Below are 19,303 nucleotides of genomic sequence, written 5' to 3'. Positions count from 1 at the left end.
AGTGGTACTATCTTTATTGTTATAAGACATTTTGAGAAAATAAAATAAAAAATAAAGTTACGAGAGCTTGAGCTATAATGATAATAATACGTCGTTTTAGCCTTTCAAAAGTGAATGATTAAAAAAAAACAAGGGAAAATATCATGTGGAGACCTCTTGAAATTTGATTGGGGATCTGATGGCCCTTATTGGTTGCCCTAGGTCGTAGTGTAGGACGCGGAGCACTGGATTCCTGGTCGCCGGGAAACTCCTCAGCTAACCTTTCACGGTGCTCACCACAGTTAGATTCATACTCACTGAACGTCTCTCTCTCTCTCTCTCTCTCTCTTTTCTCTCTCTGTGGCGAGCTTGCTCTCCATGGATCTATGATCTGCGATCATTTGTCACAGATTGAGGATGGCTAATTTCCTTGCTCAGTTCCAGACGATCAAGAATTCCTTCGACCGCCTCGTAATTGCAGGTGAATCTCAATATCCCCTCCATCCTGCTTCCAAATTTCAGTTTGATTATGAAGTTCTTTAATCCGGTTTATCTACACTAAGGGATTTGAACTAGAATTGAGTATGGACTTGCTTGATGCGCGATCCCAATAGGAGGTTAGCTTCAGAATTGATAGTAGATGCTTGCTTTAGTGTATTATAAATAACACATTCTCAAATTTCCAGCTGTGAATTCATGGCTTTGCGATTCATAAGCTTGTATTGTATCTAATGTGCTTAATTACTTTACAACAAATTTTGTATGACATTGAGGACCTTGCTTGAGAACTCACACTTTCGTTTTGTTTTCTTCCATTTTTTTTGTTCTAAGATAAAAATCATTTCCAGATTGGTATTGGGAAGTGCTTAGAAGTTCTTATCTCTACGCTTATTGCGTGAATTTTTGCCTGTCCTCCACTTGGTTGCTGGCAATTTGTGTTTGAACGGTAGTTGTACCCTTGAGTTCTCTTTTCGGAAGATCTGTATCCTAATCATTCTGCAATGTCTTTATAACAGTGAAATAAATAGATACTCTGACACCCCCCCTGTTCTTGCTCTATGTTCTTAGCTAATCTTATCACATTTGATTATTACTTTCAGTTGAAGATGTCAGTGACCTGTGGCCTACTGTGAAGAATGGATTCGAGGAGAGATTACCGTTCAAAAGAGCTTGTTTGAATAACAAGACACGTAACCCCATTGTAGTCGACAAGTTGCCTGCTGAGTTCATATTGACTACAGATGCAAGGCTCCGTAGTAGGTTCCCTCAAGAGCAGTATTTATTTTGGTTTCGTGAACCTTATGCAACTGTTGTTCTGGTCACCTGTGAGGTAACTGAAGGTTTCATTGTTCTTAATCTCATTTATATGGTATTGGAAAATAACTAACTTGGACAGATTTTTTAGTTTATTAATATAAAGTTGAAATTATTAAGGTTCCTAAAATAGTTTGAGATTACTACCGTATTTGACAAGTGATGATGCTCCTGTTCATTTTTTCATACTTTCACTAATACTAAACTTAAAATTTTATTTTCATTTGGTTTAGGATCTTGATGAGTTTAAGACTATCCTTAAACCACGCTTGAAGCTAATTGTCCAAAATGATGAGCGGGAATGGTTCATTGTATTTGTATCTAAAGCTCACCCAAATAACGATCAAGCCACCAAGCAGGCAAAAAGAGTGTATAGCAAAGTTGAAGTTGAATTTAGCTCGAAAAAAAGAGAAAGGTAAACCTGGTACTTCTATATTTTTTCACTAGTATATTTTCTATTACTCACAGGTTCCTGTATTCACCTGTTTATTGAAAGGTCAATTAGATATAAAGTTAGTACATCTTTGGCTGACTTTATGTATAGATAGTAGCACTTTGGAAACCTTTTAGCTTTTAATTTATACCTGACTTGGCCACATGTAGTTTTAGTCACAAATTTATCTTACTATATCATTGCATAGTCTACGGCCTCAACCAATTCAAGCATGCCGTCTCTTTAGATTTTACCAATTTTTTTTTAATGTCATTAGTATTTTCCATGTTGTTATGAAATATTCACCACCTTATGAGTTATGCGTTTATTACCGGACCTCAAAGATGAAATGAAAATGATAATGCATTGGAGAAGTTGGAGATTTATAGATCACAATTGAAGGTTAAAGCATCTTGGTGAGCACGTTTTTATGCTTCTGTCAGGTGTTGTAAATTAGACCTACATCGCCCTGAAGCAAATTTTTGGGAGGATCTGGAGTCCAAGATAATGGAGTCCATGAGAAATACCCTGGATAGGCGTGTCCAGTTTTATGAAGATGAGATTCGCAAGCTAAGTGAACAACGCTTGATGCCAGTTTGGAACTTCTGCAATTTCTTTATTTTGAAGGTTTGTCATTTACCCATATGCATGCACATGGAGGTTCCTGGATGGTGCTTTTGTTATTACAATTGTATTTGACTTTAGGGCACCTTAATGGTCCCTTAATATAAGTAAGGAATGTTTTTCTTTAGTAACTGAAATTTCCATTTTATTAAACCCACATCATCTCATTCATTCTCAGCAATTGTCACCTTCCTCTCATACAAACCTTTTGGATCTGTTAACGCTTTATTGTATCCCAGGAAAGCTTGGCATTTATGTTTGAGATGGCTCAGCTTCATGAAGATGCATTACGAGAGTATGATGAACTAGAGCTCTGCTATTTAGAAACAGGTGTCATGCATTTTTATTGTATGATTATGTCTATTTTCCTTTTCTTCCCATGTACAGAAACTTTCCTCATTTTTGGTTTTTGCATGATATTCAAATGCATGATACTCTCCTTTCAGAAAAAGAAAAAAAGAAAAAGTATAATACTCATCCCTTACTGATGAATGCATCCCCTTGCCTCTTGATACCATCTCTTTTTGCCAAGTATGTCTCGGCTCTGTCTAAGGCAGCCCTTTTTTAGTTCCTTTCCTTTTAATACAAGTATTGTTTTCTACTCACCCATGCACGCATGTGCGTACTCCGTTTCCTTGGCAGTGATAATCTAATTCAGAAAATGGCTGTACTTGTATTGGTTTCCATTTCTCCAGTCAAAGAAAATTGCTGTATTTGCACTTGATTATGACAATGTTTATTTGTGGTTAGTGATATAATCTAATTGAATTGTGTAGTGAGCGTGACCACGAAGAAGAGAGATTTTGGTGGAATTGACCATGGTGACGACCAAGCAACGTTGCTTGATCCTGGGAGTAAGCCATTGACACAGATTGTTCAAGATGACTCATTTCGAGAATTTGAATTTAGACAATATCTTTTTGCCTGTCAAACAAAGGTGCGCATAACTGGGATTATTGTTACTGATTAAGAGCTCAGTTGCATTTAAATAGACCATTCATAGTTCTTTGGTCTAAGTTGCCTGCAAGTTTGTTCCTGTGCTTTGACAATTCTTCTTAATCTTAATTGGCTGCTTAAAATTTTCATTTATCAATAAATGTGCATCTCTTTTTTAAAAAAAACTAAAATAATTGGCTGCTTGGATGTATTCTGTAGATGGTGAAGGTGAGTTGTTCAAGTTGGAAAACCACTGGTCTCTATAGAAAGTACGCATGCTTTGATGAGATAATGATGTTGGCTAGCTAATTCTATCTCTTACATTTTTATCATGCTTAGATTTTATCATTTACTGTTTTGAGTGATTATTCAGATAGTTGCTGAAGTGTAGTGGATGGATTGCTTGTTATTATTATTATTATTAGTTCAAACAAATGGGTGGGGCACGGATTTAAACCTTTTAACCTTTCAAGAAAGTCACTAGTACCTTAGTCCATTGAGATTTACTTAGGTCCATCGCTAGTTGCAACTTGTTCATTTGTTTGCCAGCCATGTAGAAAAATCTAACCTCGATGTATAACTATTGAAGGAAAATGATAATCAAGAAGTATTTGGATTTAATTTAAGATATGAAAAAAGAACTTCACCATACAATGTTGAGTACTTTTGTCTTGTAACAATCTTGAATGTGAGCGGAATGGAAAAAATTTCAGGGACTGTTCTTCCAATTTTAATGGTTTCTTGGATTTGGTTGTTTTTAATACTCTTTATTTGTTTAGATATAAACATCACTTTAGGAACTATAATCTTTCTTTTGTTTCAAATATGAGATCTTTCATGTAATTCACCTTTTGGTGTTTGGGAGCTTTTAACTCCCTTTATTTTATTCATCACTCAAATTGTTTATCCTCTCAAAAAAGGAGAATGTGTTATTAGATTTATTTTTTGATCATTGATTGAGAAATCTCCTTCTCATGCGCACATACACATTTAAACACTTGCACAAGTCAGTTCAAGCAAAATCTTGTTAGAGTATTGATATAATTAAATTTACTTGTAATCCATCAACTTAAACTTTTTGGTTGATTGGTAATTTGATTTGGTATCAGAGGAAAAGCTCTCGTGTTCAAACCCTTGTAATTTAATTTTTCCCAAATTAAGAATGATTTATGCTTGTTGGGCCTTCTAGAAATTTTTAAGTCCACAAATGAGGGGAATTTTAGAGTATTTATATAATTAAATTTACTAGAATCTATGTTTTTAAGCTTTTGGGATGATTGGTGATTTAACGTATTTGTATAATACTGTTATTGTTGTCAGTTGGATGGTAACACTTGCTTGACACTTACAAATCAAATTACTATATGCTACATGAAATCTTCACTCAAATAAGAGTTCGCATATGCATTTTTATAGCTATGTTATTTTATCTATCACTAATTCTACTTTTGGTCGCTCTTCATTGAATCTTTAGGTTGTTTTAAAGGAAATTGTTTTTCAGATTTGAACTGTTTCTCACCTACATATATGTTTATTTCCAGCTATTATTCAAGCTGAATCGACCCTTTGAAGTTGCTTCGAGAGGTTATACATTCATAATTGCCTTCTCAAAGGCACTGTCTATACATGAGGTGTTTGTTATTTATATATTTTTTTTCTTCCATTGTATCATAAGAAATATTCTCTATGTATCTAGTTAGAGATGCTAAATGAGATCTCTTTTCCGTTTTTATTTTTATTCCATGTTTTTCATTTAACCTTTTTCCTCTTTCTCAAATTCCTCTCAGAACATATTACCTTTCTGTATGCGTGAAGTTTGGGTAACAACTGCTTGCTTGGCTTTAATCAGTGCAATTGCTTCACATTATAGTGAAGGCATCATGACTCCAGACACAGAAAAGGAGTTCTTCCGCTTACAGGGTGACCTTTATTCATTATGCAGAGTGAAGGTATAATTTCTTCTTTGTCTGAGAAATAGAATGTTTGACTTTCTTATATCTTTCTGATTTGTATCATCCGTTTTAGTTTGTAATAGTTCACGGATCAAGCTGTGATGTTTCATCTTTGTTTTATCACCATCTAAGAAGTGTGAGCATTACTATTGCTTCTCTTCTTTTCTTAAGTTAAAAGTCTTTTTTCCCAATCCTTTTCTTCTACCTCATGTCTGCCATCATTGAATGCATTTCAAACATTGTTATTGTCTTAATTATTGATCAATGTGTTAAGAACATTCATATTTGAAAAAGATCAAATATTTCATTGATCTAGTAAAACCGATTGTTTCAAAATAGTTAACGATTCTCTCGGAAGTTCTAAGACTATAAATGAGAATTTGTGCATATTTTATTATTCGAACATGTGGTAGACCTAAAAGCGTCATATGATTTTGGCAGTTCATGAGGCTCGCAGAGTTAATTGGATATGGTTCATATATAGAGAGAAGTCCAGTCAACAGGTGCCAGATTCATTATTGACTTCTAAGATCAATGTTCAGTTGCCTAATTATAGCAGATTGACTGTGTAAATTGAAATCACTTTCCTCACAGTTTTCTCGGTCATGTTTCGGCCGGACAAAATCTTTTCAGCATCTTATATTCAATCAATTTCTATTTTTATAACTCAACTTCTTATGAGCAGTGCTTGGCTGAGCATGCTACCATGGCCCAAGCCATCAGTTTGGCCTTCGGTTCCACCTGATGCTTCATCTGAAGTGTTGGCAAAGGAAAAGGTAAGTTGTGAATATATGGCATGGTAAAACTGCTGATGTTTGTGAGTGTCTTCATGTATTGAAAGTGTTGCTCTGTTTTTAACTGATTGACCAAACGTTGGGGAAAACAAATGACTAGACTCTAGCCTTTAATTTAATTTCAAAGAAGACATTTTTTCAAAGTTACCTGCATGGAAGTCTTTACATGTTGTCTAATCTCTCAGTGATGAGAATCGACTATATGACTAGTAAAGTTTCAGATTGATTGAATGTTAGTATCAAACGCTATGTATTTTCAATCATCTCTTTAGTACTCGAGGTTCTAACCCCAAAATATTTTCTCTGCAGAAAAAGTTTGTTTAACTATAAGTAACTGATGTAATCATCTGGTTTGCGGGGAAGAGATAGGCTAAGCACTTTTCATTAAAAGCTTATAATTGCGACCATGCAATTGTTTCCTCTGTTTGATAACGTGTAGTTCATTTCGTGGTTTCTCTTGGTTGATAACTGTTGAGGCTATGTCAATCTTTATTTAAGTACTTGTCTCTATTATATTTTATACTATATAAAAAATGTAAATTTTTTGTGTAGATTATTCTTCAAGAAACTCCACGAGTCAAGCACTTTGGTATTCAAAAGAAACAACTGCCTCTAGAACCTTCTTTGCTTTTGCGAGAAGCAAATCGTCGGAGAGCTTCTCTTTCTGTGGGAAATACATTTGAAACGTATGATCGTCCAACTTTTATTGATGGGTAATATAATATAGAAGATTGTATATTTAGAAGCACATCCTTTGTCATTTCTCTCTCCTATTGTGGATCATTTCTTATTCATATTTATCTACTTATTTTTAATGTTTATATTGGCAGATCAGGTCCAGATGTGCCATCAAAGATGTCCCCTAATAAAACACATGGGAGCTCCATGTCACGTACTTACTCTTCCCCAGGATTTGAAAACACAATTGATCCACCTATGAGACTTGCTGAGATTTATGTTGCTGCGGAACATGCTTTGAAGCAAACAATCACTAGTTCTGAGCTATGGCAGAGCTTATCAGCTGTGGAGGAATTTGAGGTAAAAAAACAGGCAGCAATACCTACAAAAGGCTACCATACTTGTATTGATGCACATCGTGCACTATGCTTTACACTTTTATTAGACTTTTCTTTTTCCAAGTCGTGAGTTGCAAAGGCATTGCATCATCAGAAATATGCAAGTAATGCTGTCAACTTCTTGTAATATGGCATATTTTGCATATAGTTTTTTTACTTCTACATTCTGATTCAAATGTAATATTATTAACTAAACCAATCTTTTTGCGTGGAAACTTTCAAATGTATATTTCAATGAATGTGTTTGTGTCCTAGTGTTTATTAGAAAATATGGTTTCTGTCAGCATTATGTTCTTTAGGGAACAAATATAAATTGAGTGTATCATAATGGCTATTTGAAACCTCTTTAACTCAGCATTTCAAAGTTCATAAGTTGTTTATGCTTAAGGATATATCCATCTCAGGGTTTCATTATGGCTCTGTTTTCTTTGCTACTAAATAGAATTTGATCTCTTGGTCGTTGAATCTGTGGCCATGATCTCCCTGTATTTATGTAGGGGTTGCATTTTCCAATTTTCATCAAGTCTGTTTTTGTGCTTTCAGAAAAAGTATCTGGAGCTAACTAAGGGTGCTGCGGAAAATTATTATCGGTCCTGGTGGAAAAGACATGGAGTTGTTCTTGATGGTGAAATAGCTGCTGTCAGCTTTAGACATGGTAACTTCGATGTGGCAGCAAAGTCGTACGAGAAGGTTTGTGCCCTTTTTTCTGGTGAAGGATGGCAGGATCTATTGGCTGAAGTTCTTCCAAATTTGGCAGAATGTCAAAAGAAACTTAATGACGATGCTGGCTACCTCTCATCTTGTGTGAGATTGCTATCATTAGATAAAGGCTTATTTTTGACAAAAGATCGCCAAGCTTTTCAATCAGAAGTGGTACGCCTTGCACACAGTGAGATGAAGGACCCTGTACCCCTGGATGTTTCATCATTAATTACATTTTCTGGAAATCCCGGACCCCCCCTAGAATTATGCGATGGTGATCCTGGAACTCTGTCTATTACTGTTTGGAGTGGCTTTCCTGATGATATAACTCTTGATTCATTGAGCCTTACCTTGATGGCCACATACAGTGCGGACGAAGGTGTTAAGGTATGCTTGTTTAATACTTGCTTATCAACATATCATTGAGATTCATTTGGCATCAACCTTTGGAGTAACTCATCTTTCTGACCTGGTATTTCAGCCGATAAGGAGCTCCACGGAAACTGTGCTACAACCTGGTCGTAATATTATTACCCTTGCTTTGCCTCCTCAGAAACCAGGTTCTTATGTTTTAGGGGTTATTACTGGCCAGATTGGGAAGCTGAGATTCCGATCTCATAGTTTTTCCAAGGGTGATCCTGCTGACAGCGATGATTTTATGAGTTATGAGAAACCAACTAGACCTATCTTGAAGGTAATGAATGTCAAGTTATGCTTAGAAGATGACCAATCTAATTTATAATTTAATTGCAGTTTTCCCCTTTAAAGTTACGTATTAGGGATTTTCCATTGGAGGGAGAACTTGTCTTTGTTTATCTGCTCCTACTTCGGTTTTTCTAATTTAATTTCCATGCATTCATCTTTTGTGAACTCTCCACGCTTGATCTTTATCATATATGTGAGTAAGTTTTTGTAAGTTATCCGGCAGTAACCTCTAGTATTTTCCTTTTATAGGGAAAGTGACTAGAGTATACTTTCTTTGTCCCCCCACTATGGTGTATATAACATTTGAACATTGAAAGCTCTTTGTTTTATTTTTTAGGTTTTCAAACCAAGGCCATTAGTTGATCTTATAGCTGCGATTTCATCCCCTCTACTCGTAAATGAACCTCAGTGGGTTGGAATCATTGTTCGGCCCATCAATTACTCCCTTAAAGGAGCAATCTTACATGTTGATACTGGTCCCGGTTTGAAGATTGTAGAATCTCGTGAAATTGAGATGGAGACCTATGTTGACTTGAAAAGTTCAGTTGACATGGCACACACCGTTGATACTAAGAATTTTGAACGATTGTGCCTCAGTGATGGTAGAATTGAGTTCCCAGATTGGGCAAGTAATGAGACATCTATTTTGTGGATACCAATTCATGCTATCAATGAGAGGCTTGCAAGAGGAACAACCACAGGTTATAAATGAATAGATGATGCAAAAATTATGTGCCACTGAAAATTTCATAGATTTTGTGATTAGGCTTCCAAGTATATGATATTTTGTCTTTTATGTGCAGTCGCTTCTCAGAGACAGAGTATTGTGGATGGAATGAGAACAATAGCACTGAAAATCGAATTTGGAGCTTTTCACAACCAGACGTTTGAGAAGTATATTTATGTGCCAGTTTACAATTCCAGAATCCTCCATCTTGTTGTTTGAATTTTTACTTTCTTTTTATATGTTTCTTATCTATTACGACCATGCTTTATACCCAGGACTCTAGCTGTGCATTTCACTGACCCTTTTCATGTGAGCACACGCATTGCTGATAAATGCAACGATGGGAATTTGCTTCTACAGGTACTGTGTTCCCTTTTTGAGCTTACAATTTTGCACTTACTTTTTTTTTATGTCGGATGCAAGTTTATTGAGAACAAATCATTTTTGGTTCAGTTGGGCGTGATCGGTTTCAAGCCGTAGGTCCAAACTCGTTTTGGATTTGGGACCTAAACAAAGTCTAGAAGGTTATATAACACCAATGTCCATCACTAGGTCCACTTAAACTGAAAATTTTGACCAAAAAGTTCCTAGGGATGGCTAGGGAGGGTACATCTAACAAGGTTACTCCGGGAAGATGTTGGATGGAAACCAATTTCCTGAGATCCCCAGACTGTATGGGTTGGCTTGAAGTAAAATGTGTTCCGAAGGAAAAATAATTTTGGTTTTAAAGTCAGTGATCTGATAAGCGTGCCTAAGGATTTTCTGTGCTCCTAATTATTTTATGTTACTAAGAGCCGCTTACTATTTTGAGAAAACAGCATCTTTCTTCCATGGTTGATTCGAACTTTTAATCTCCTGCTTAGAAATGTCAACTCCAACTTAAAAGATTGTAAACATCTTTATTATCAACCCCCCCCCAAAAAAGAAAAAAGCTATCCCACCCATTTACAACTTCATGAGCACAAGAATTGAATAGGATTTATAATCAACTATTATTATTCACAAAGGCTGCTTTGGAATCTGGGATCTTATGAAATTTGAGGGAAAAACATTTTTCAGTCTTTGCCTAATTTTTATCAAGGATCTTATGAATCAGATTTAGTGATCTAATATCCATAACTTTAACCAGATTTTCCTCCTTACGATTTATGAGTTTTTCTGCCATGATCTAAATTCTGTATGACCGTATGTTGTGTTGCTCAATGTTACTTTCAGGTGATTATACATTCTGAAGTTCAGGCTACTTTGACAGTATACGACGCTTGGCTTGATCTTCAGGATGGGTTTGTTCATACTGGAAATGACGATGGAAGACCATTGTCGGGCTACTTCCCATTAGTTATTTCCCCATCTTCTAGAGCAGGAATCCTCTTCAGTATACGTTTGGGTAAAACAAATTATGAAGGTAAAGACGACTAATAATAATTTGATTAGTGATAGTTGATATCTAGGCATCTGAAATAAGGAAGAATTGTGTTGTTTTAATTAATACCCTCACGCCATATATCTAGACACCAAAAATATCAGTCACACACGCATTCCACGATAGTGCCAATTAATTTTTAGTTTGTAAGAATTAGAAATGCGTGAAGTCGTAAACTCCATAATTAATCTTCACTTGCAGATGAAGATGCAGTGACAAGTCCTGAAAGCATATTAAATATTAGATATGGGATCTCTGGGGATAGAACGCTTGGGGCACACCCGCCTGTTGCTATAGAATTAACTGGAACTGAAGATGCTAAACAGGACTTGCTGTTCAAGAGCGCTCTAGTTTTGCAAAGGCCAGTACTTGATCCTTGCCTGGCTGTTGGATTTCTTCCTCTTCCTTCCGACGGCCTAAGAGTCGGACAGCTTATTACAATGAAATGGAGGATTGAAAGGCTAAATACTTTACCAGAGAATGAGAATTCCAAATGCAATGTAAGTCATGGAATTATCCTCAACTCCATGGATAAAGTTGAGTGTTATGAAAACAAGTTCTTGCATTGACGCTGTTTTCTGATTTTTAAATCCATGATTGTTGGAAAACTTATGAGAAAATGCCTTAAATCCATGTATTTCTGTTTCAATGATGCCATGTGACGTTCATTGCTTTTGCAGCTTGATGATGTGTTGTACGAAATCGATGCTAAGTCTGAAAATTGGATGATTGCCGGTAGGAAAAGAGGATATGTTTCACTCTCTCCCAAACAAGGTTTGTTTACCCTTTTTATCACACAAGAAACTGATAGTGATAGGTGACTTAGAGCTTATCAGAAGAAAGAGATCATTAAGTTCTAATTCTGCTCTGTCATTTTGATATGCTTTTCCAATGACAGGGTCAAGAATGGTGATCTCAATACTATGCATGCCACTGGTGGCTGGTTACGTTCGCCCACCTAAACTCGGTTTGCCAAATATCGACGAGGCGAACATAAGTTTCAATCCTGCTGCTCCACACCTGGTTTGTGTTTTACCACCAGCGCTCAGTTCTTCATTCTTTATTCCAGCGTGATTGTTCTTGGCACGTGTTTTATTGTCTTCGTAGGTGGTAATAGTTATCCACTCCGAAATCTCGAAAAAGTATTCCTTTCTATCGTAAATTAGATTTGTAAAGATTCAAACTAGGTGTTACTCTTGAATCTCTTTCCTCCCTCCCTCCCTTAGGTCAAACGTTTTTGGTCATCCAATGAGTTTGATTCTTGCGGGTTAGTTACTTTGGTAGTTTTAGCAGTTAAAGTTCGACAAGCCTCGCCAATGTACAGAACGTCTTAGTGTAACGACGCATCCTACGAATATAGAGTCCAATTACAGAAACATCTTTTTTAGAAAAGAAATGTGAATTTGTGTTTGTTTATGGGTGGTTCATTGGAGCAAGCTCAAATTCTCACTGGACTAATTTTGCCTTATATTATGTGAGTGTACAGTGCATTTATACTTTTGATACGCCTTGTAGTCTGTTGATAACCATATAGTTTTAGTTATTCGTTACAGATTTATAAGATATTTGCATGAAAATTAAACTATATAATATATACTAAAGTTTTTCCAAAAAAGAAAATTGTAGTTTTCTTGCATGTTGTCCTCCCATAATGTCTTTTTTTTTTTTTCAGGTTTATTTTGTAATTTTTATAAATAATCTAAAAACATGTTTAGATTTTTTTAAAAAAAATTGTTTTGCAATAATTTAATAGGTCAAACCTATTTTCCAAAGTAGATTTGTGTATATATTAATTGAAAATATAGGGTTGTGCACACAATTTATTTCTCTTTTCACCCACCCCTAATAAGTATTAAAAATAAAACGTTAAATTATAAATTTGGCTATCATAATTTGAAAAAAAGGCTAGAATTTAGTCCATACTTTTAGTTTAATACAATTTTATTTTTATAAAAAAAAAAAATTACGAACCATAGAGTATTTATTGTTTCTCAAAATGGACCAAATTTATATGGAAAAAAAAATAATGGGTAGCTTCAAACCCTTCATCTTTGGATTTTCATGTTATTAATTACATTAAAATATAGTAACCAAAATAAAATAGGGTGGAAAATTAAAAATATAGAAAACAAAATATAGTAACCAAAATAAAATAGAGGAAAAATAAGAAAAGAAGAGGTCCTACCGAGATTTGAACTCGGGTTACTGGATTCAGAGTCCAATGTCCTAACCACTAGACCATAGGACCTTTTTGTTTTGAGATTTTATATTTTATTATAAATTTATAAAATAAGTCAATGAATATTTATTTATTTTTAATGAAAAAACAAAGATGAGTATTTACAATAAGTGTCTTACTTATTTTCCCTACTAGTCTTCAAACAAAATATTCGATTTAAAAAGTTACTCGATTTGATCATCTTTTAAGTTAATTTAATAAGAACGAAAAAGTTAAAACACCAACCTAAAAGATAGGTTTAAATTTGATACATTGCATTTCTAACCAAAAAAAAAAAGAAAAAAAAAAGTTTTTTTTTCTATTGTAAGTCAAAGAAAGTAACAATAAGAAGTGCAAAGGAAAACAAAAGTTTAGAAGGTTAAATCAATAGGGATGTTATCTCCGAACATTAAATGCCAAAACAGGTGTTATGAACCACCAATAGAATTAATGTAATGCTCCAATTATATCGAGGATGTTTGAGAATGTCGGGACTATCAAATATTAAACACAAATTTCATGTCTTATTTAAATTATAATGTTATAATTAACATTTTTATTCAAAAATCATAGAATCCAAATTTGAGTGGATCATTTTGTTCCCTCCCATTTCCTAAAAGAAAACGAAAACAAGAATAAAGTTACCTACTCTAAATATTATCTCCCTAAATTTTAAAATTAAAAAAAAGTGTACAATAAATTTAATTAATTTTATTTTTTGGTAAGTTGGTGAAGTTTAGAAAATATTTGATAAAATTCTAAATTTTATTTTTATGCTTTTATTATATATATTATTTTTTTTATAGCTAATAAAATTTTAAACTAAAAATGAAAATACAATATTATTTTTTTAAAATAATAAAAATGTATATTAAACCTTTGTGTTTAAAAATTTACATGCTCCAATTCTTAGAAATTTCCCTTATAATTCCTAAATTTATTATTCTCATATGGAAATAAAAAATAAATAAATTTCGTATTATCTTCACTTATTATTTTTATTATTAAAAAAAAAAAGAAGAAAAAGAAGAAAATCAATAATATATGGATAGAAATTAAATTAAATTAAATGGCCCCACTCATTTCCCACCAATATATACTTCCCCATTAAAATTATAGGATAGTGATTTTACAATATCCCCAACTCTCCCTCACATTTATTATAAATAAATAAATATAGATATTTATTTATTTATTTATTTATTTATTTATTTATTTATTTATTTCTATAAATATCAACTTCTTTCCACCTATATTCCCTTCCTATCTTTATTTATGCTTTACATTTTAGTTGTGTTTAATTCACCACTTACTTCACCCTTTTTTTTTTCTCTTAAATATCAATGCCCGAATCGATTTAATTTAATAATTCAGTCAATTTGTAACAATTTAATTTTTATTAAAAAAAAAACTGTTGAAAACTCCATGGAAAATAAAAAATCATATAATTAAATTTTATTTCAATGTATATATATACACATATATGTATATATTCATTGAACCATCTGGGTCTGCTTCGCCTACCCAAATTACTGCATCCTATTTCATTATTTTTTTTTATAATTAAAACTCTAATTAACAAAAGCTGACGAGGGCAACAAGTCACTGCCACATCAGCATCTCCAGTCCAGTCGGACCTCTCCGGACCCCACAAAGTGATGACGTGGCTTGGTAAATGATACAATGTGGCTGCTGACCATAAACGCCGTTACACCCTCTGAGACGCTTATATCTTCCATCTTCAATTCTTGCAACCTCCGCACGTACTCCGGAACGTGCAGTAGGTCCCACACCACCCCGGTCCCACCTGGCTTCAACACCCTCACCAATTCTCCGACAACTCGCATCCGCTCTGCCGCCGCCTCCGCCGTGCGCGGCCCGTGCTCCTTCCCGACTGTGTGCACGAACACACCGGAAACCACCACGTCGAAGTAGTTGTCCCCGAACGGCAGCCGCCTCGCATCACCCTCTCGGCACGTGACGTACTCCCCGACGCCCTCCATCTTCGCCGTTCGGAGGGTCGAGAGTGTCGTCCGTTTGCTTCGGTCCAAACCCACGACCCGACCCGAACTCCCCTCCTGGTAAGAATATTAAATCGAATTTCCATTATATTAAGCTTTTGAATTTAATATAATATCAGAAGAAATATCTATTATTTTATTTTGTGTCACATTAATATCCATAATCTTATATTTGAAAACTCATAAATAAAACGGAGTGATAAGAAAATTAAATAGGCAACATTAAATTCACCCTAAACTGTCTATACAACTAACTTTTGAGTCGAGCGGTAATTAATTTTTTACCTTTTTTAGTTGAGTCGCAACGGCGTTGAGGAGAATGCCGCGGCCGCAGCCGAGGTCGAGGGCGTGCTTCACGGTTGACCAATCGGCAACAGCGTTCACCATCCGGAGTGCCATTTCGTAGTGGAGAGGGAGAGAGGAGTATATCATGTTAGCGGCGGCGAAGAAGAGGCAGAAGGCGGAGATAGCGGTGACGCAGCCGGTGAATCCGGCGGCGAAACGAGCGGAACCGCCAGAGAAGAGAAACTCGAAGAAAGAACAGATGGATTCGAAGTAAGAAAGGTAAAAAATGGAAAGAGCAGTGAAGAAAACAGCATGAAGAAGAAGAAACATTATAGTCTGCCATTGATCCACTCCATAGATCGCATAGATCTGAGTCCAATCTCTACTCGAACTGTTCATCATTTTACCCATTTTTTCCTCCAAAACTCACCAAAAACAAAATCGACCTAGAACAGGATTCAGAATTCTGGATTCGAAAACCGCATTTCAGAAACCCTAAATTTCCTCAGATCAGATCAGATCATATCATATCATATCATATCATATCAATCAGAAAATGGAAGAATTGAAGAGCAGCATAGAATCAAGCGGGGAAGAAGAAATCGACGCGGTTTTGGGTTAAATNGGGGGGGGGGGGGGGGGGGTTGGATTTTGGGATGTGCCAGTTTGGGAGTGAGTGAGTCTTAAAGTGGTGAGGGTGACTGGTGACTGGCTTAGCCGGTGAGAGGGGAATTTAAATTTGGAAACTGAAGGAGTTTGTTGGTGCATGGGGACAAAATTAATTAAAATTTAAAAAAAAATGTAAATTTCGGTTCGAATTTTAATGTAAAACAATTCTGATCGGACGGCACGCAAATTTTGGTATTTGTTTTTTCTATTAAGTCAATTTGTTTTTTTTATTTTTATTTTTGTAAATTGTTCTCCAACCAACCTTTAAAAAAAGAAAAAAAAATGAATAATTCATATAATAATCTAATACTTATCTCTCTCTTTTCTTTTCTTTTAATATTAGTTTTTTTTTTTTTTTTTTTTTGTAAACCTATGAAAATCTCTTTTTAATATACGTGTTTTAAAATTATAAAACTGACAATTATATATAACAGGTCAAAAAAGACAATATCTACTGACACCTCAAAAGAAACTGGATTGTGAAATCTTATATCACTTAGAATGGTGTAGAAACCTTTCAATAGTAAACATTTTTTTTAGGAGAAGTCAAATAAGACAATATCTGCTAAACCGTAGCCTTTCAGCCTTACATCCACGAAATTAAAAATTGTTTAATTAAAAAAAAGTTATAATAAAATTAATGTAATGAAATTTGAGAAATCAAAATCAATTTCATTGTACAACACAAATAATGCACATAATTGCTTAGATTACAAGATTTTGAAAAAAAAAAAAAAAAACAATCCGACAATGATTTTTTTATTTTTACTCTTTTTTTCAAATTTAATTAGGTATGATGTTTTAAAAATGATAATTATTAGATCTTGACAATTAGACTTGAATTTGTATTTAATATTTCATGTAATAAAATCTTAAATTAATTTACGGACATTTGTTCATTAGGTAAATAAATAAAAGAGGTGCATTTTAGGACTGATTTCATACCTACAAAATTCAGTAAAATAATAATTTAACAAACCTAAAATATAGAATTAAAACCTTATTTCATATATTTTTAAAATATATATCTTTTAGTTGAATAAATATATCTTAATTAATAATTATATTTAAAATAGTAAATAAATACTACGTTTATTCAAATATCTTACTTACTTTAAATCCCTCTCTGTTAAATAATATTTACAAATTTTATGAAAAGGAAGTGTTTAAGCGCAAATCATGGGGAGGCCTCATGTGGTGGAGTTTTTATTTTATTTTATTTTATTTTATTTTATTTTATAAATTAATTTATTGGTTATTTAAATAATTTTTAACTCTAATTTCATTTGCATGCCTTACCTTATTACTCCTTTGTCATCATTCTCCAAGTCAAATGTTTCTTTTTCTTTTGTTTTTTTGCTTCTTTAAGCAATCCTTTTCACCATTATACCCCTCACTTAGTTTTCAGGGTTATTTTCGTAATTTCATTGTTCCACCGATTATTCATGTCGTTCTTTTTATTTCTTGGTCTCGAGTTTAGCTTCTACCTGAATCTTTTAATTTTGAACTTTTTGTTCGAGAGCTCCAAATAAAACGTCTTTCTACTTGTTTTTCAATCAATTAATTTTAAATTTGAAATATGTTTGTTGACATTTAAAGAATATCTCTATTCCATTCCATTTGCTTAGAGGGTAACTGTAACCAGGTTGCTTTAGATTAATTTATACCCAAATTAGTAATTAATCAATGGTTTGAAATTAAATGGATTCATTTTTATTTTATTTTAAGAAGAAAAACTTGTTTATATTCTTAAATTTTGAGATGCGTAAAATTATATTATTTAAAACCAGGGGTTAAATTGATATAATTATAATTTTACAAAAAAAAAAAATTAAAATTAAAACTTGGTTAGTTTAAATTTAACTGATCTTTATATGGTAATGGAAGTGTTTCTCACCAATAAAATAAATTTAAGAAAAGTTATTGAATTTATCTAATTTCTATTTATCAATGTTTTATTTTTTAAAATGAACTGATATATTACATATGATGCCATATAATACCTAAGCTTTCAAATTTTTGTGTAATGGGCTATTAAATATATATATATATATATATATATTTATTTATTTATTTATTGAATAAGTTAAAAAAACACCTGTTAAATATTAGAGGTGAGTGTACACGAATTGAATTGGATCCAGTTAGAAAATCTTTTACACTAACCTAAAATTTTAAATTGGCTAGATGGGTGACTTGAGCAACCCAATATAGTTTTTCGGTTGGATTTTTGTTGGGTTATTTTTTCTTAAATTATTTTTAAAAAAATCATGTATACCCACTTAGATTAATAATTAAAATCTCATAAAACTCAAATATCTAATCTCTACAAGTCATAACGTATCACTGCCGTCAAATATTTTTAATATTTGTAATAATCTTAAAAGCATGGTATAGTTGAATAAGATTGTACCTCTATTTTCAAGTTAACCGGGTTAAGTTAATAAAAAAAAAAAAAAAAAATTAAACTCACAAATGAAATGAAATATTTTTTGGAGTTGTCGAATACAAAATTTAAAATACAAATTAAAAATTTTAATAAGTAAAAGTTTTAAAATGAGGTGATTTATAGTTTTTTTTTTTTTTTTAAAAAAAAAGAAAAATAGAATGAATAAAGAAGAAATGGAATACAGCAGGGAGGTTGAAAGAAGGAAAGTATTTGTTTACACGAACAACGTGTGGGTCCCAGTCTTAGTAGCATTGGTCAAAGCAAAGAGAAAGAAAGTGGGCCCGCAAAATTCGGGAAAGCGACCAACCGGATCCTTCCGGTTCTATCCTTTTGTGAACCCATTAAAAAAACACCGACTCCCCACGTCCCCCCCTTTTTTTTTTTTTTTAACTTTAAATTTTAAATTAAACTTTGATCCTCCAAAGAATAATAATAATAATAATAATAAGCTTGAATTTTAATAAAATAGGTTACAAACTTATGTATTTATGAACTAGATCAAAATCATTTTGAGTCGCGTTGGGACTAAGTTATATTTATTTGTAGCTAATATCAAATTTGCATAAAGTACCTAAGAATGAAGAATTTTGTAAATTAAAATTTTTCCATTTCTACTATCGAGTAGAGTTATAGATATAAACCGTTTTGATTTTCTTTTTTTATTTTAGTTCATCGCTTTTGCCATAAGAAATTCAAACCTATGATATTTGCATATTAATTACTGAGTTCATGGGCTCTTTGCTTCTCAAATTAGATTTTGTTGGTTACATTAGTGGGTTAAAAAATAATTTTTTATTATTTATTATATTTTTAAAACTAAATTAATAAAAATATATATATTTTTTTTTATAAAGGATAGTGAATTAATTCCCAAACTTATTTTAAAAATTTTATAGGTATTTTTTAAACAAATTATTAGTGATTAGAATGTTGTAAACAGGACGTGTATGTTATTGTAAAGTACGTGGGATTATGCGTAATCATGATTATGATAAA

At 33.2% G+C, this 19,303-nt stretch overlaps 2 protein-coding genes and 1 non-coding gene across 4 annotated transcripts; 1 reads left to right on the top strand and 2 right to left on the bottom strand.

The window, feature by feature from the left end:
- Window positions 1-235: 235 nt before the first annotated feature.
- LOC111480507 (trafficking protein particle complex II-specific subunit 130 homolog) lies at window positions 236-12,133 on the top strand. 2 transcript variants are annotated; one of them, XM_023125591.1, is made up of 21 exons: window positions 236-460; window positions 1,080-1,309; window positions 1,527-1,708; window positions 2,170-2,353; window positions 2,590-2,680; window positions 3,127-3,287; window positions 4,828-4,917; window positions 5,074-5,235; window positions 5,680-5,741; window positions 5,924-6,014; window positions 6,585-6,745; window positions 6,863-7,070; window positions 7,652-8,197; window positions 8,292-8,504; window positions 8,853-9,216; window positions 9,319-9,409; window positions 9,518-9,602; window positions 10,458-10,629; window positions 10,867-11,165; window positions 11,346-11,439; window positions 11,564-12,133. In XM_023125591.1, exons 1-21 carry the CDS (start codon window positions 397-399, stop codon window positions 11,737-11,739), a joined length of 3,726 nt encoding a protein of 1,241 aa, XP_022981359.1. In that variant the 5' UTR covers window positions 236-396; the 3' UTR covers window positions 11,740-12,133. The 2 variants fall into 2 exon arrangements, with proteins under 2 accessions (XP_022981359.1, XP_022981358.1); XM_023125590.1 differs by having other exon boundaries at window positions 240-460; window positions 10,458-10,647.
- Window positions 12,134-12,841: 708 nt separating this feature from the next.
- Window positions 12,842-12,913, bottom strand: TRNAQ-CUG. Its single transcript has one exon. It is a non-coding gene; the product is annotated as a tRNA-Gln (tRNA).
- A 1,401-nt stretch (window positions 12,914-14,314) lies between these two features.
- LOC111480649 lies at window positions 14,315-15,807 on the bottom strand. Its single transcript, XM_023125803.1, has 2 exons — window positions 15,190-15,807; window positions 14,315-14,961 (listed from the first exon to the last, which is right to left on the bottom strand). The coding sequence occupies exons 1-2, from the start codon at window positions 15,598-15,600 to the stop codon at window positions 14,497-14,499; spliced, it is 876 nt and encodes a 291-aa protein (XP_022981571.1). The 5' UTR covers window positions 15,601-15,807; the 3' UTR covers window positions 14,315-14,496.
- Window positions 15,808-19,303: the final 3,496 nt, after the last annotated feature.

This window comes from Cucurbita maxima, unplaced genomic scaffold, assembly GCF_002738345.1.
Source record: "Cucurbita maxima cultivar Rimu unplaced genomic scaffold, Cmax_1.0 Cma_Scf00006, whole genome shotgun sequence".
Taxonomy (NCBI): domain Eukaryota; kingdom Viridiplantae; phylum Streptophyta; class Magnoliopsida; order Cucurbitales; family Cucurbitaceae; genus Cucurbita; species Cucurbita maxima.
Note: the sequence above shows the minus strand (reverse complement) of the source record. Positions and strands in the feature narration are given on the sequence as shown.

Excerpts from the sequence above, each read along its gene's own strand:
- LOC111480649 (XM_023125803.1), bottom strand. The coding sequence starts at position 15,600 with ATGGGTAAAATGATGAACAGTTCGAGTAGAGATTGGACTCAGATCTAT. Across the intron at positions 14,962-15,189 it reads TTGCGACTCAACTAAAAAAG|GAGGGGAGTTCGGGTCGGGT; the intron begins GTAAAAAATTAA and ends TATTCTTACCAG.
- LOC111480507 (XM_023125590.1), top strand. The coding sequence starts at position 397 with ATGGCTAATTTCCTTGCTCAGTTCCAGACGATCAAGAATTCCTTCGAC. Across the intron at positions 5,742-5,923 it reads GAGAGAAGTCCAGTCAACAG|TGCTTGGCTGAGCATGCTAC; the intron begins GTGCCAGATTCA and ends TCTTATGAGCAG. Across the intron at positions 9,603-10,457 it reads ATGGGAATTTGCTTCTACAG|GTGATTATACATTCTGAAGT; the intron begins GTACTGTGTTCC and ends TGTTACTTTCAG.